Source organism: Toxotes jaculatrix, chromosome 1 (genome assembly GCF_017976425.1).
Source record: "Toxotes jaculatrix isolate fToxJac2 chromosome 1, fToxJac2.pri, whole genome shotgun sequence".
Taxonomy (NCBI): domain Eukaryota; kingdom Metazoa; phylum Chordata; class Actinopteri; family Toxotidae; genus Toxotes; species Toxotes jaculatrix.
In genome coordinates, this window is record NC_054394.1 from 13,987,854 (window position 1) to 14,002,111 (window position 14,258).

Below are 14,258 nucleotides of genomic sequence, written 5' to 3' on the forward strand. Positions count from 1 at the left end.
GACTGCCCAGTCTTAGAGGATCAAAATACCTTTTACAGAGACATAACAGGAAAAGCACAGTTGTAATTAATAAAAGGCTGCACTCCATTTAGCTTTACTCATTTTCAGAGTCTTTTTTTTTTCTGAGTGAACATTTTGCAAGTAAATATTGCCGAAATCACAGCACACCCATTGTCTTTAAATTATTTGTATGGGAATTTTGTCAAATGATGTCAAGGTTTTAAAATCAGGATTTTAGCAGTGCAAAGCAGCATCTTGGAAACGGCTTGAAAATAATCACTGGTTAGCATATTGTCTTAATGGGCCACATTTCAGACACTATTACACTTCACTTACTTGTTTTGCTGTTTAACAACAGAAACAGACAAACATGTAAATGAAAACAGCTCTATTGGGAATGCAGCTGTAATAATTTATTGTATATGTGAGCACACAGAGTAGGAGAGAAGCAAACAAGGGCTGAAACCGGCTGAATGGAAATATGACACAATTACATCATTAATGTGCTGCAGCTTCACACAATGGCGTAGTTGGAGGTGGGAGGAAGTCTTGCTCATGAGCATTTCAGCAGGGTGGGTTCTTGTTGTCAGAGAGGCTCGAACACACACCGTACGGTTACCAGTCTCCAGTCATTACAGGGACGTGCTATCTAGACTATGCAGTGTGTTTTTCTTGGTAATGAAACTTGCCCAGCCCATTCAATGACCATGCAAACCTTCATGTAAAACATGAGAACTTTGTGTTGTCTGTACATGTGTTAAATACGCCTCCCACTCTATGGTGAGTGAGTGACTGTAGTGCATCAGGCTTTCACTCACAGCTGCTTTCCTGTAGCCTGCTGTCTGTTTTCCAACCTTGTTTTGGTGGTTTTTAATAGCTCCTGCATCATTGGTTAAGTACAAAATGAAGTTAGTTTTTAGGGAAGGTGGAGTCCTGTTAGCCAACACTCACCCCAATTCTACCTCAGTGGGTTTATTACTATGTATATACTGAGTCTGCTGTATTCACTCAGCATCTCAAGGCTTCTACTGAGACAGAGACCACTTGTGTGTGTTCATGTGTGTGAGTGTATGTGGAGGGCGATTTCAGACAGGATTTGCATGAGGTTTGCAAAGCTGAATCTACCAGTGAAGTCAGTCACTTGTGCCATTCAAGTCAGCCGTTTAGGCAGTCACTTGGCCAGTCAGCTATCTATTCAGGAAGAGTTTGACTCTGTCACTCAGGAAACGGTAAATCTCAAATGCGAACAGTCTGCTACAAAAAAGGCTACCAAAAAGTGCTTCAAACAATAAATAATAAACATCTACAAGAGTAGATGCTTAAATCCATATGGTTAGCTGCTGCAAATGGTAACATGATTCTTTGCGTTTCTTCTGCAAATGAATGCAGTCTTGCTGTTGTTCTACTGCGTACATTTGTGATGCCAGGGGTCTCCATAGCAGTTTTCAGTTGAGAATAATTCAAATGTACTCTAATACTCCAGTAATTAATAAAGTAAATGTACAAAGAAGAATAAGGCAGAGAGCGAAGAAGGATAGGATGATAAAAGAGGCTGAAGGAGGGGGACTTGATCCAGGAGGAGTGAAGGAGAAGGAGAGAGGGAGAGAGCGACAGATGGCAGGCAGTAGATGATTAGCTCTCCCTTGCTGTTTTCTGCCCTTGTGAGAGCATCGACCAGGTCACATTCACAAAAACTACGCACTCTCCCTCTCATTCTGTTTTTCTCACTCTTTCATTCCTTGTCTCTTTATCTTAATCATGTTCTCTTTCACAGAGCTCACATCAGTAGACAAGCCAGCCATCACCAGTTTTGCTCCCTAAAAATCACTCATCAATCTGTAATTCTCATGCTTGCCTCATTGTAACCCGAGCTCTGATGCTATTATATTTTCTGGGACATCAAAGCTGTCCCTCTGCCAAAATCCACGATCACTTCCTGTCAGCTGAGATTGCATGCGGAAATGCTTGTGTCTGTGGGTTACCGGGCAGGAAGTGTTGAGCAGAAAGATTGGAATTCAATGCGAGTGTCACTGCCTGATGGGAGAGAGAGAGAATCACAGAGGAAGCAGGTGTTCAGCACGCCTGTGATGAAGTGAATATGAAAGCTGCAGAAACAACGTGATTCAGTCTGATTCAGTGTGGGTGTACGTGTTTGTTTACACAAAAACAATTAATTTGCCTTTAAGAGAATTGAAGATAAAAGCAGTATTATATTCAATGTGACTATTCACATACTAATCCATTTTTGAAATTTTAAAGTTCGTCCTCATTGTGGTTGTGGCTTCCCCTGTCATGTACTGCAACCTCATTAAACATCAGTTCACACTATTCATCCCACAGCAAAAAGCTGTTTTAAAGTTAAACACGGTGGTTTTGTGGTGGCTGTATTTTAATGGACAGTGGTGCAGTCTCAGAATATGCTGGCAAGTCCAACATGAAACAAGTTACTAGTCTTTTGTCAACAAGGAGCCCATATATGGGACATTTAGTCTGTGGACATGTCGTCTAGTACATTTACAATGTTGTTACCTACCACATCCTCCAAAATTAAAAAGAGACAATTACAAATAATGTCTTACTATTACAATCTATAAAAATGCTCATAGGGTAATAAATCAGCAATGTTCTGTTTCTGCCAAGCTGGCTCTGTTATCTGAGCACACTGATAGGCAGCTTATTTTGAGAAATCTTTATTGTAGTAAACTGATAAAAAAAATAAATGTATTAGAAAATTACGAAAAATGGACACACAGAAACATCCACCCTTGCAGTAAATGGAACCACTTAAAACTAAAAAAAAACCTCTTATCTTGCACAAGTGGGCCCTCCCACTGCATACAACAGGTTTTATGCAACAGGATCTCTGTTTCCACACATGTGCATGACTCGACAAGAACGGGTTTAAAACATGATGTAACAGACTTTCAAAAAGACATGATCATGGGTGACAGAAAGGCATGTTGGAAATCTCTGAGACTGTAGAGTTGTCAGTCTGTCCACTGGAGTATCTCAACAATAATTTTATGGACTGCCAGGCGAATGTGTGTAGACATTCAAGATCCCCTGAGGATGAATCCTAAGGGCTCTGGGGGTTCTCTGACTTTTCCTCCAACACCATCACCAAGACAAAATGCTAATTTGTCCAATACTTATGATTTAGTGTTTTGGTTTCTGACCAAATACTTGCAAAACCAATGACACTCCCATCCGCCTCAGCTGTACTTTGTATTTAGTGCTAATTAGCAAATATTAGCACACTAACACATGTAACATGGTAAACACTGTACCTGCTTAGCATCAACGTGTTAGTACTGTCATTGTGAGTATGCCAGTATGTTGACATTAGGACTGAGCTCAAAGCACTGCTGTGCATAAGTACATTACAGTGTTGCCAGACAGAGTTTAACAGCAGATGGTCAGTCAGAGTGCTTCTCCTGTCCACAGTAATCTGTTGATGGTGCTTACAGTTTGCTAAAACACAACAAACAGAAGAACAAAAGCTGGGCAGCTGCATGAAGAACTGATGTTTGCTGAACACCAGAACACTACAGGTCATTTGTCTAGGCACTGACACAGCCTGTGCCGACTGTTACTAGAACCAAATCTGAACCCACATAGTACTGAACAGGGGTTTATATTCCCCTGAACAGTAAGTTTAAATGTCCTCTTATGAAGGTTTGTCAGTCTAGCCTGTGTAATATGTGTTGCAGTTATCTCTGGCCACTACAGAGTCAGTGAAGATAGTATTGGAACAAGTCCCAGTGGTTTAAAAGGTTTGGGACGTGGCCAGAGTGCTCCTGACTGAAGAGAACAGGAGGAGCCCTGTTTGACTCTGCTGACTGACCAGAATCTCTCTCTTTCTCTCTCTCTCTCGCCCCCCAGTCTCTCCTTCTGTTTCTCTCTCCCCTCTTTTCTCTCCCTCCTCTCAGTGACAGCACTGTCCTGTCTTGGCTGCAGTATTGACTGATGACTGGGCTGTGACTGTGTGTTTTGCAGATGGCTGCGAGCAGTAGCTGAGGACGCCACCGGGAGTTCCCCCTTTCTGTTTCTCTCTTGCCACCTGCAAATATGAATGGTAAGACCACTGCAGTTTGTGTGTGAGTCGTTGTTTAAAGGAGGGCTGCAAACCAGAAGTGTGTGTGTGTGTGTAGAAAGCTGTGTGTTTTTTGTCTATGCAATATAGTGCTAGTTCTAGTAATAATTCCCAGTGTGATACATGTGCTTGGCTGCATGTGCATCTGTCTGTATACACACTCTTTTACTAATTTGTCTTTTATTGTTTGTGTGTGTGAAGTTTTAGTCTTAAAATCTCCACTGTCCTTTTCTTGAACTGCTTACTTTTGACCTGACAGTTGTGTTCTGTGGTCATTTTGAAGCTGATTCCATATTTTTTCCCATATTTTGACCCCCTCTTTATTTATAGTGCCAATTACAGGACTAAAGCTACAGGAACTGTTTGTGTTTTGCTATGATGTAGTGAACTGTGCATTCATGGAGTAAACACTGATGAGTAGTCAGCCTTGGCTGGGTAAATATTGAAAGTAAGAGCTTGTCCTGCACTCCTGTCTGAACAAAGTGACATGGCACCACTGGAAACACAGAGCTTCATTATCACTTTGTCAATATCAGTGCATTTCCATCTCTTAACTGCCGCTGAGTCTGGCTTTGGGATTTCATCTAATCTCATCTCATCTCGTCTGTGTGTGTGTGTGTGCTCCTGTCTTCCTGCCTGGTTTTTTTTTCCAGGTTATAAAATGGTTCCTTATTCCTTTGTAATTATGCAAAATGTATGCCTGTTTGCTTTGCTCAGATTTAGGTGCTGTCTGTGTGTAATTCACATTTATGGGATTTATTGAACAGTAAGAAAGTCAGCAGCTTGGGGCCGTATTTAGGAAGCAGATTTGCAGAAGAAAACCCAGAAATCCATCCATCAATCTGTTACATGAACTGATGTACAGAGTTAGAAAAAAAATTGTAAGCCTACTCCCTAGAGCTGATTGGCCTGGTATTTATATGATTTTAATGGCAGTGTTCCACATCTGATGCTTCTAGTTTATCTGTACCTGTGACTATTTTTTCTCTGTAGGTGGTCAGAGTGTATGGGCGATAACTCCGGAGGAGAGGGACAAGCATGATCAGAAGTTTGATACCCTCTCCCCATCAATGGGCTATGTCTCAGGTACACACACAAACAGTGCGTTATGCTCACAGTGATTGCCCTGCATACTGTGGATAGTGATGTGTAAAGAGTCATGTATTTCAGTTCAGTATGACAGTTCAGAACCATTTCCCCTCACAGTTTTCTTCTGTTTTTATTTTTTCCCCCCTCTCTGTCTGTAGGGGAGCAGGCAAGGAAGTTTTTCCTCCAATCAGGGCTGCCTGCTTCAGTTTTGGCTGAAATCTGGTGAGAAACACACACACACTTATTCACTCACATTCACGCTTCAGATTTTTTGACCAGCGGTTTCTCTGGAAGTATTCACTGAAATCTATACCTGAATAACACTCTTTTCCTGCTTCCTGTTTTCCCTCTGTCTCTCAGGGCTCTGGCTGATATGAATAAAGATGGGAAGATGGATAGGTTGGAGTTTTCCATCGCTATGAAGCTCATAAAGCTAAAACTCCAAGGTACCCCACTCCCGTCAGCGCTGCCAATCATCATGAAGCAACCTCCAGTGCCTGTTCCCAACATCAAGAACCCCACCTCATCTATGACCAACCCAGCCTATGGTATAGTATTGCATATACATAGTTAGATATTTAGGAACCTAATTGTTGTTATACCTTGTCTGCAATATGAAATTAAATTTAAAAATTAGTTTTTAGCTGTAAATGGGTGTACAAATAAGTCTCATTTAAGGATTTTAAACAGCTCTTGACTGACTTGTGTTGTGTCTTACAGAGTTTCCAGCATATTGACTACTGTGTCATCTAATGGGTGTACCTGGTGTGTGCATGTATGTGTGTTTGTGTTTAGGTATTGGCTCTGTACCTAACATGCCCATGGCTGGGACAAACCTTGCCATCTTGACCCATATCCCCATGGCAACCGCTGGACTCTCACCTTTGGCACCAATGACAGGCCTCACTCCTCTGGTTCCTACAGCAACAGGCCTGGGCCCTCTCATAGCCCCCACCCCTACCAGACCCCTGATGCCCACTATGGGAAACAGCACACTGCCAAACGGCACCATGGGAATTCTCCAGCCAATCCCAGCTGGAGCTTTGGCCACTGGTACACACGAGTCTCATTTTTATCTCTAAATCAGTTTCCTCTCCTCTTTTTTTTTCTCTCCTATTGAGTATCTGTCACTGCTCTGAAAGAAAAGTCATCAGGACGATCTCCAGTATATTTAAACACATTTGCATTCAGTTCACTTGCTTGATGCTTGTTTTTTGTTTCTTATAGCATGAAAACGATTGCGGAGGAATGCCCTGCTCAGAGAGTAAATGTTATAAATGTTTGCAGCAGAGTGCCGTTGATGAAATGTTTTTGCAGTTTTGAGGGGGAAATGGGAAAAATGAGTCCTAGTCCATGTTTGCAGAGTCAGGTCTCTCTGTCTCATTTCCATACAAATAGCCTCTCTGTCCTTGACAAGGTTACAACAGTGAGTGCATGACAGTATATTACTAAGCCTCAGCAGGACTCCACTCCCCTTTGTGAAAAAAAAAATTCTAAATGTTAGGAGGAAATTATATTATGGTTGTGGTTAGGTGGTTAGAATAAAATGTCCTAAAAATGTTGCAAACTGCTATAGTAATATGTGCAATGGATATGTATTTGTGCTTTGTGTCTTCAGGCCTACCTCTGTCTTCATCCGCCTACTCCTCTCCACTGGGACTCTCCTCTTCTCCTGCTGGTGTAAACAAGGCCCCATCACTACTGGACCTGGGATCTAGCAGGTAAAACACACATGTTAAAAAAAAAAAATATTGATGCACTATGTGCTTTCCCTTTTTGCACAATCAATGCTTTGTTTATCTTTTTAGTCTCCTTTAAATGCACAAATGCACAAACACACAAAGATGTTCCTGAAGTTTGTTGCATTCAGCTTGTATTTTTGCTTGGTCCCTGTTTGTCTTTCAGCTCCGCTTCCTCATCCCCTTCTGTGATGTCCCCCATGGTTTCTGGTCCCAGTGACTGGGCCGTGCCACATGCCTCCAGACTTAAATACAGACAGCAGTTCAACATCCTGGATAAACAGATGATTGGATACCTCACTGGTATGATGCCTGTGTGGCTGTGTGGGCTCGTGTGTATGTATGTGCAGTGTGTAGGTCATACAAAACCAAGCTATGCGTGGAATGCAGGCGGGGATGTTCATGCACGACAGTCACCGATGATTTCATAACAGTTGCCTCCCTCTTTGTTTTTTACAATGTGTATCAAGCCTTAGTTAACTCTAAGGAAGTGGAGGCTGTGTCTGCACCAGCTGTGGGTGTGTTCTGACACAGGGACAGTTTCTCAATACACACACTCAGCCAAGTATGCAGTTGCCTTTTTGTTCTCATACTGCAAGCCTTGCTGGACCTGTTCTCTTGAAGCAGCCATGATGTAGCCACAATTGCACACACACACACTCACTCACTTCAGCCAGACTTGCAGATGGTTTCTTCACTAATGTGACTTGATGCATTATATGTGATCCAGCACATTAAATAAATTATATTAACTTATTTATTTATTTATTTTTAGTTTTTTGAGCTTTGTAGATGATAGTATACAGCTCCATACACCTTACACAAGATGGAAAGGAGCTGTCTAAAGCTAATGCTGTCTGGTGTTCATACTGTCACAATCCTTTGGTCATCATTTTTTTCATTCAGGTTAAATGAACAAGGGTTAAAAAGGTTCCTAGTTCCCATTCAACATTAGACATTTTCACACTTTTATCGGAAACATCGGGAAAACTTGAACCGAGTCTTAGAAACCAGTTGTGGTGATGCACGAGACTACCCGGTTTGTACGCCTGGCACATTTAAAATTTAGTTCAACAAGTAAATCTGCTCATAACATACCGCTCCATACGTACACCCTTCCCCTCTTCCCTCCTCCATGGCACCCACCCATCTGTACTGTACAGGTGTTCTGACATTTGTCACTTTTGTTGCCAGGTCAGCAGGTGAGAGGTGCCATGGCAGCCACGATGCTGACTCAGACACAGCTGGCCTCCATCTGGTGAGAAAATCTGTGTGTTTGTGTGTCTGAACATGTCTTATGATTGCTACAGTGTTGTGTTCAAGAGCCAGAAATTAGCTGGTGTGACAATAGGTTGTTGTTTGTCAAGGAAATATTTGTTTACAAATGAAGAATGCTCTGAGGATCTATTACTGCCAAATACAAGGAAATACCATAAAACATAAATCTTTATTCTGTAACCTCTGAAATCCTTTTTTTATGCAAATGATTCTTAGTGACATCCCACCACAGGATCTTATGGACTACTTTAGTTTGTTTACGTATGACTGTATACAGTACAGAGAGATACTCCTTGTGATCCTTGTGTGATAAACAGACAATGTACTGTGTAATGTATGTGCTTTTATGTAGTGTTATATAACATAAGCTACATAAAGCTGCAACTAATGATTGTTTCACTGACTGAAGGTGCAGTAATTATTCATGTATGCTCCCTAGATCTTGTGCTTTAGCTTCCAGCTAGCCTTAACTAGCAAGTTCAATAGTCCAACATAAGTGAGATGAAAACAGCTGATGAAGAATTACAATCATACTGAAGATCGTAGTTGTCTTATAGGTGCTAAATATCTTCTACTAGCGATACTTTTCTTGATTTTATGTACTTTTTCTGCATTCAGAGGTAATATTGTCAGCGTGAAATCGTGTAATCATGTAAAACTTGTACCTCCTCTCCCTCTGCAGGACTTTAGCAGACGTGGATAAGGACGGCAAGCTGAAAGCTGAGGAGTTTATTCTGGCAATGCATCTGGTAGACGTGGCGAAGAGCGGTCATCCACTGCCGCTAACACTGCCAACTGAGCTGGTACCGCCCTCACAAAGGTATGCGCACACACATATGGCTCACTTTAACAAAAAAAAGTTATTTAAACATTTATGTACATTAAAGATGGGATACATTAGTGTGACTGTTTATTTGAAATGTGAATGATGTGAATTGTGTGTATTCAAACAAGATATTATAACTGTTGCAGGGGAGCAGTGAATGGATCCAGCTCTTCTCCCTATGCAGCTCTGACTGATGACTTGGACATAGAACCTCCACAGAAAGCCAAGACCAACAGTCAGTGCACACACTTCCACACTAACAAAGAGAGTGTATCCTTGTTTAACAGCTGCCACAATGTCGACGCTTGTTCTTTATAATCTCTATTACTAAGAACTCAGATAATTCAAGGCTTGCAGCTGGTTAAACCGAAGCAAGTTGAGTGTAAGTAACTATAGGTAGGGCAGCACGTCTTGTTGTTGGGTTTATGGGCAGTGTCATTTTACACAGGCACAAAGCAAGTTGTAGCACCTTCATTTAAAACTTGGATCAGCTATTTTTAATGCTTTTTTTTAAATACCCAAATCTCTTAAACATCAATTATAATCTTAAAAACCTGTCTTAGATTATGGTAGCATAGAAGAGTTGGGTCTGTGAGATAGTTTCAGTTTAGTACACCTTTCTGTTTTATCTTTCCAACATACTTTTCAGCTGTATAATCTGAAATAATTATTATATGTGCATTTTTGTAAAACAAGAATAAATACTTGCAGATTTGTCTGCACACACCTAATGAAAAAAAATACTATATATCATTAATTTTTTTTATTTGTCAATATTTAGTGTCTTTTGAGGATAAATTCAAAGCCAACCTGGAGCGAGGGAACGCGGAACTGGAGAAAAGACGACTCGCGCTGCTGGAAGCAGAGAGGAGAGAGCAGGAGCGGCGCGCTCAAAAGGAGAGAGAAGAGCGAGAAAAGAGAGAGAGGGAGGCCCGTGAGGCCGAGGAGCGGAGAAGGAAAGAGGAGGAGAGGAGGCTGGAGCGACAGAGGGAGCTTGAGAGGCAGAAAGAAGAAGAGCGACAGAGAGAGATAGAGAGAAAAGAGGTGAGGGAGTGTGTTACAGCTTTCTGAATGAGCTGTAGATACTGTATGTACAACTATGAACTTTAGTATGAATGCTACACTTGCGTGTGTATGTATTTACTTCAGTGTCTTATTGGGTCTGTGTCCATTCCAGGCTGCACAGCGGGAGCTTGAGCGTCAGAGGAAGGAGGAGTGGGAGAGAAGGAGGCGAGGAGAGCTCCAGATAAAGAAGGAGCAGGAGCAGGATGATATCATCAGATTGAAAGCTAAGAAGAGGAGTCTGGAGATGGAGCTGGAGGCTGTGGTGAGTGGTGAAGAGTCAATATATGTAGAGTTTATTTCAGGTAAAACGCTCATTCATAGACATACCCTCGTTTTGTCCGGATGTCTTTCTCCCATCATTAAATATCCTTCATCTCTATCTGTCTTTCTGTCTCTGTCTCTACTTCAGGGTAACAAGCAGCGTCAGATCTCAGACCGGCTGCGTGACATTCAGAATAAGAAGAAGTTTTACAGGACAGAGCTGGATCTGACTAATCAAAGGAAAGAGACACGCCAACAAGATATTAGTGGCTTGCACAAACAGCTAGAGGTGTGTGTGTGTGTGTCTGAGTTATTTTTTTGCCCATGTGTTTCTAAAATTAAGATGTTTTTTTTCCTGACACTGATTCATTGTGGCGAAGGAGCAATGACAGTTTGTACCCATTTTGTGTTATCTGTGATTTATGTGTGTGATCTTTGCTTTCCTTAGAAAGTGTGTATTAGTGTTTTCCCAGATATTTTCCTCCAATGACGCATTTCTTGTTGCTTTTGATGCATTTCCTCTTGGTCAGGACTTCCAGAGGAAGTTGTCCCAGCTGACTCCGGAGCAGAAGAGGCTGACAGAGAAACTCAAAAACATGACTCTGAATAACCTGCCCGGTTAGTGCTGACAGACGAATGTAAAGAGCTCAGGAACAACAGCACAGAATGTTAAATAAAAGAACTAATGCAACAAACCACTACAAAAATGGAAATACTAAAGACTGTAACGTTATTTCATCTGTTTGTAGTGTCGACCGTAGCCACACTGAAGGTGGGCGTTACAGAGAAAAAATCCACGTGTATGAAACTGCAAGAACAGCTGGAGGCTCTGGAGAAAGAGACTGCTGCCAAACTGGCTGAGATGGACCAGTATAACAAAGACATGCAGGTAGGAATTAATTACAACCACTGCATTATTACATGGTAGCATGGTAACATGGTATCAGTATTTTAACAACATTTCAAATAAAACATTCACACTGAGTCTGTTTTAAACATGGATAACATGGAGCATGTGTGCAGGTCTGCAGGTCCTTTAAATGGTCTCAGACTGCCTTCAACCATAACATCTAACCTGAAGGGCAAACAAGTACTTTGGCTTTGTTTCAGTTTTAGAAATTTTAGCAATTTTACTGTATTGCAGCGCTGTTGTGTTATGCAAAATACTTCGTTAGAAATTCCACACTGCTGCTGGACTGTGTAGGATGTTTTTTATCTTGATCACACTAAGGGTTTGAGCCGTTTGGCCAGACTCTAAGGCTTTTTCTCATCAGACAATGTGAAATGCCTAAACAGACAATGTGTAACAACACTGATGATAGGTTCTTTCCAGTTTACTGTGCCTGGAAGCAATGGCAGCGATTACGTCCAAAATCATTCCCTATTTTCTATTTAGTGCCAATTTACTATCTGCTATTTTAGTTAATTTAGTTAGTAAGATTACAAAATCTCAGTTTACTGCTCAGTGCTGAGTACACTGTTGAGTGTCTGTTATATAGGGAGTAGTGAATGAGGGAGTGATTTCAGACACAGCCAGTGAAACGTTATGTACGACAGCAGTGCTCTGTCCCTGGCACGACCTTAATTTAATGCTGCCAGTACTAATATTATGAGATGCTTGCTCTTGTTTGACAAGGCAAAATGTCCACCATTAGAAAGCTCTGTAGTCTGACCAGCCAACGCTTGTTTCACGAAAATGATGATAGTCATTTACTTTGTCCATCCTGATTCATCACCCCCCCCCCCCCCCAAACAGTCATACTCATTCAGTATCAGTTACTACAAATGGAATAAACTGCTGACTGAGCATTGCCATATTACTGCAGTATCTGAACATAAGTGTTTATCTTAAATGAACACGATGGTGCTGGCAATATGAAGCTTTAATACAGAACTAATGGCCAGTTTTTCCTGTTGTTTTCCTTGCAAACTAAACGTGTAACATGTTTAAATTTTGTTTTATATTTCACTACGCACACACAGTGATTTTGTGTTTTATTTTTCAAGAGCAGAATTTGTGTGCAGTGTCTGTTTCTTAAGTTCCATAAATATTACATACTTATTACTACTGCTTGGCCCTTATGCCTCTTTTCTCTCCTCCTCCAACCATGCCTCTCCCTCATAACCCTCTTTCTTGCCCTCTGATTTTATCCCTTTATCTTTTGTTCCTTTCCTCTGCACTTCTCTTCCTTTCTTCTTCTTTGGAAATTCTCTGCTCTTTTCCTATACTGGATTTCGTTCCTCTCTTCCCTCTCACCTGTCTCAAATCCCTCCCCCCCCCAACTTTACAGTGTGTGGGTGCTGAGGACTCTATGCTTCAGGCTGTCCTCTGTCTGCTGGCCTGCCTCCGTAACCTCTTCTACCTACTAAAGGTTTCCGCCTTAGGTCTCTTTGTTGTTCTCGGCCTTTTCTGTTGCTCTTTGCTCTGCTCATATTAATCTCATCTTATTTCTGTGCTTTTGTAGTTTCTCAGTTCCATTTCTATAATTTGAATTTGAATCTCTTTTTTCCCTCCCTCTCTCATCTTCAGACAGTTTTTGCTAAATACTAATCCACCTTTGTGCTCGCGGTGTGTTTGTGCATGCTGTGTGTGTACAGCCCTCAGCCCATTATGTCTGTCTAGTCAGCTCATTCTTAAATTCAGCCTCATATCTGTCACTCCGCTAATAAACGTGTATATTTATTGTCTGCATCAGGAACTGAGAGAGAGCCAGAGAAAGCAGCAGGCAGCATTAGAGAAACTTCGGAGCATCAAAGAGGACAAACGGCGTGAGCTGATTCGAAGGAAGGCGCAGGAAGAGGAGAGGAGGAGGAGGGAAGAGGAGAGGAAACGACAGGAAGAGGAGAGGAGGCGGAAGGAGGAGGAAGAAGCTCAGAGGTATTTTCTTTTTACACAAGTTTAGTTTTAGATTTTATGATAAAGCAAAAATGATGGTTTCTTTACCTGCTATAGAATTTCCTCAAAAAGCAAATCTAAAAAATTAGCATTTCGTCTTGATATACAAACTTTTACAGTCTGGTCAATGTTTGCTTTCCACTCTCAGGCGCATTAAGATGGAGAAGGAGCGTCAATGGCAGGAGAAGCTTAGGAGGGATGAAGAGGAGCGTCAGAGGAGGCTTCAGGAGGAGAGAGAGGCCAAACAGAGGGAGGAGGAGGAGAAAGAGAGACAGGCTCTCATCCAGGCTGCCAAGGAGCAGGCTGAACGAGAGCTCAGAGCAAAGGAAGAGGCAGAACGGAAGAGGAGAGAGGAGGAGAGGAGGAAAAGAGAAGAGGAGGAGAGGAGGAAAAAAGAAGAGGAAGAGCGTCAGAGGCAGGCGGAGAGACGGAGGCAGGAGGAGGAGAGGAGAAAGCTAGAGGAGGAGAGGAGGCAGCTAGAGGAAGAGAGGAGGCAACTGGAGGAAGAGCGGAGGAAAGAGGAGAGGAGAAGGAAAGAAGAGGAGGAGAGAAAGAGGTTAGAGGAGGAGCGCAGGAGGGAGAGGGAGGAGGAGGAGAGGAGGAGACAGAGGGCAGTCGAGGCTGCCGTCCGAGATGCGGAAGAGAGGAAAAAGCGAGAGGAGGAGGAGAGGAGGAAGAGAGAGGAGGAGGACCGGAGAAAGAGGGATGAAGACAGAAGAAGGCTTCAGCAGCAGCAGCAGCAGGAGGAGGAGAGGAGGAAGCGTGAGGAGGAAAGGAAGAGGGCAGAAGAGGAGAAGAGGAGAAGGGAGGAGGTAGAGGAGAGGAGGAAAGCCGAGGAGGAGAGAAAGAGGAAGGAGGAGGCATCTCGTCAGCAGCAGCAGCCGAGTGGGGGAGGGAAACTGGATATTCAGGAGAAACTTACAGCTCTGCTGAGAGGACTGGAGGAGAGGAAAGGTAAGACACACACACACACACACACATTTTTCTCTTCCTGCCTTTAGTGTCTATTAA

General features: G+C 42.3%; 1 protein-coding gene across 4 annotated transcripts in view; it reads left to right on the top strand.

Annotated features, from left to right (window-relative positions):
- Positions 1-14,258, top strand: part of itsn2b (intersectin 2b) — a 31,641-nt gene that overhangs the window by 3,705 nt on the left and 13,678 nt on the right. For 3 of the 4 annotated variants that reach the window (XM_041055724.1, XM_041055633.1, XM_041055484.1), the window contains exons 2-18: positions 3,997-4,075; positions 5,087-5,179; positions 5,341-5,404; positions 5,543-5,730; positions 5,978-6,235; positions 6,801-6,903; positions 7,088-7,224; positions 8,116-8,179; positions 8,882-9,019; positions 9,172-9,260; positions 9,807-10,069; positions 10,203-10,352; positions 10,500-10,640; positions 10,882-10,969; positions 11,101-11,240; positions 13,048-13,229; positions 13,396-14,201. In XM_041055724.1, coding sequence (XP_040911658.1) covers positions 4,069-4,075; positions 5,087-5,179; positions 5,341-5,404; positions 5,543-5,730; positions 5,978-6,235; positions 6,801-6,903; positions 7,088-7,224; positions 8,116-8,179; positions 8,882-9,019; positions 9,172-9,260; positions 9,807-10,069; positions 10,203-10,352; positions 10,500-10,640; positions 10,882-10,969; positions 11,101-11,240; positions 13,048-13,229; positions 13,396-14,201 — 2,911 coding nt within the window. In that variant the 5' untranslated portion in view covers positions 3,997-4,068. Of the gene's footprint in view, positions 1-3,882; positions 4,076-5,086; positions 5,180-5,340; positions 5,405-5,542; positions 5,731-5,977; positions 6,236-6,800; positions 6,904-7,087; positions 7,225-8,115; positions 8,180-8,881; positions 9,020-9,171; positions 9,261-9,806; positions 10,070-10,202; positions 10,353-10,499; positions 10,641-10,881; positions 10,970-11,100; positions 11,241-13,047; positions 13,230-13,395; positions 14,202-14,258 lie in introns of all 4 variants that reach the window. The other variant, XM_041055561.1, reaches the window with a different exon arrangement.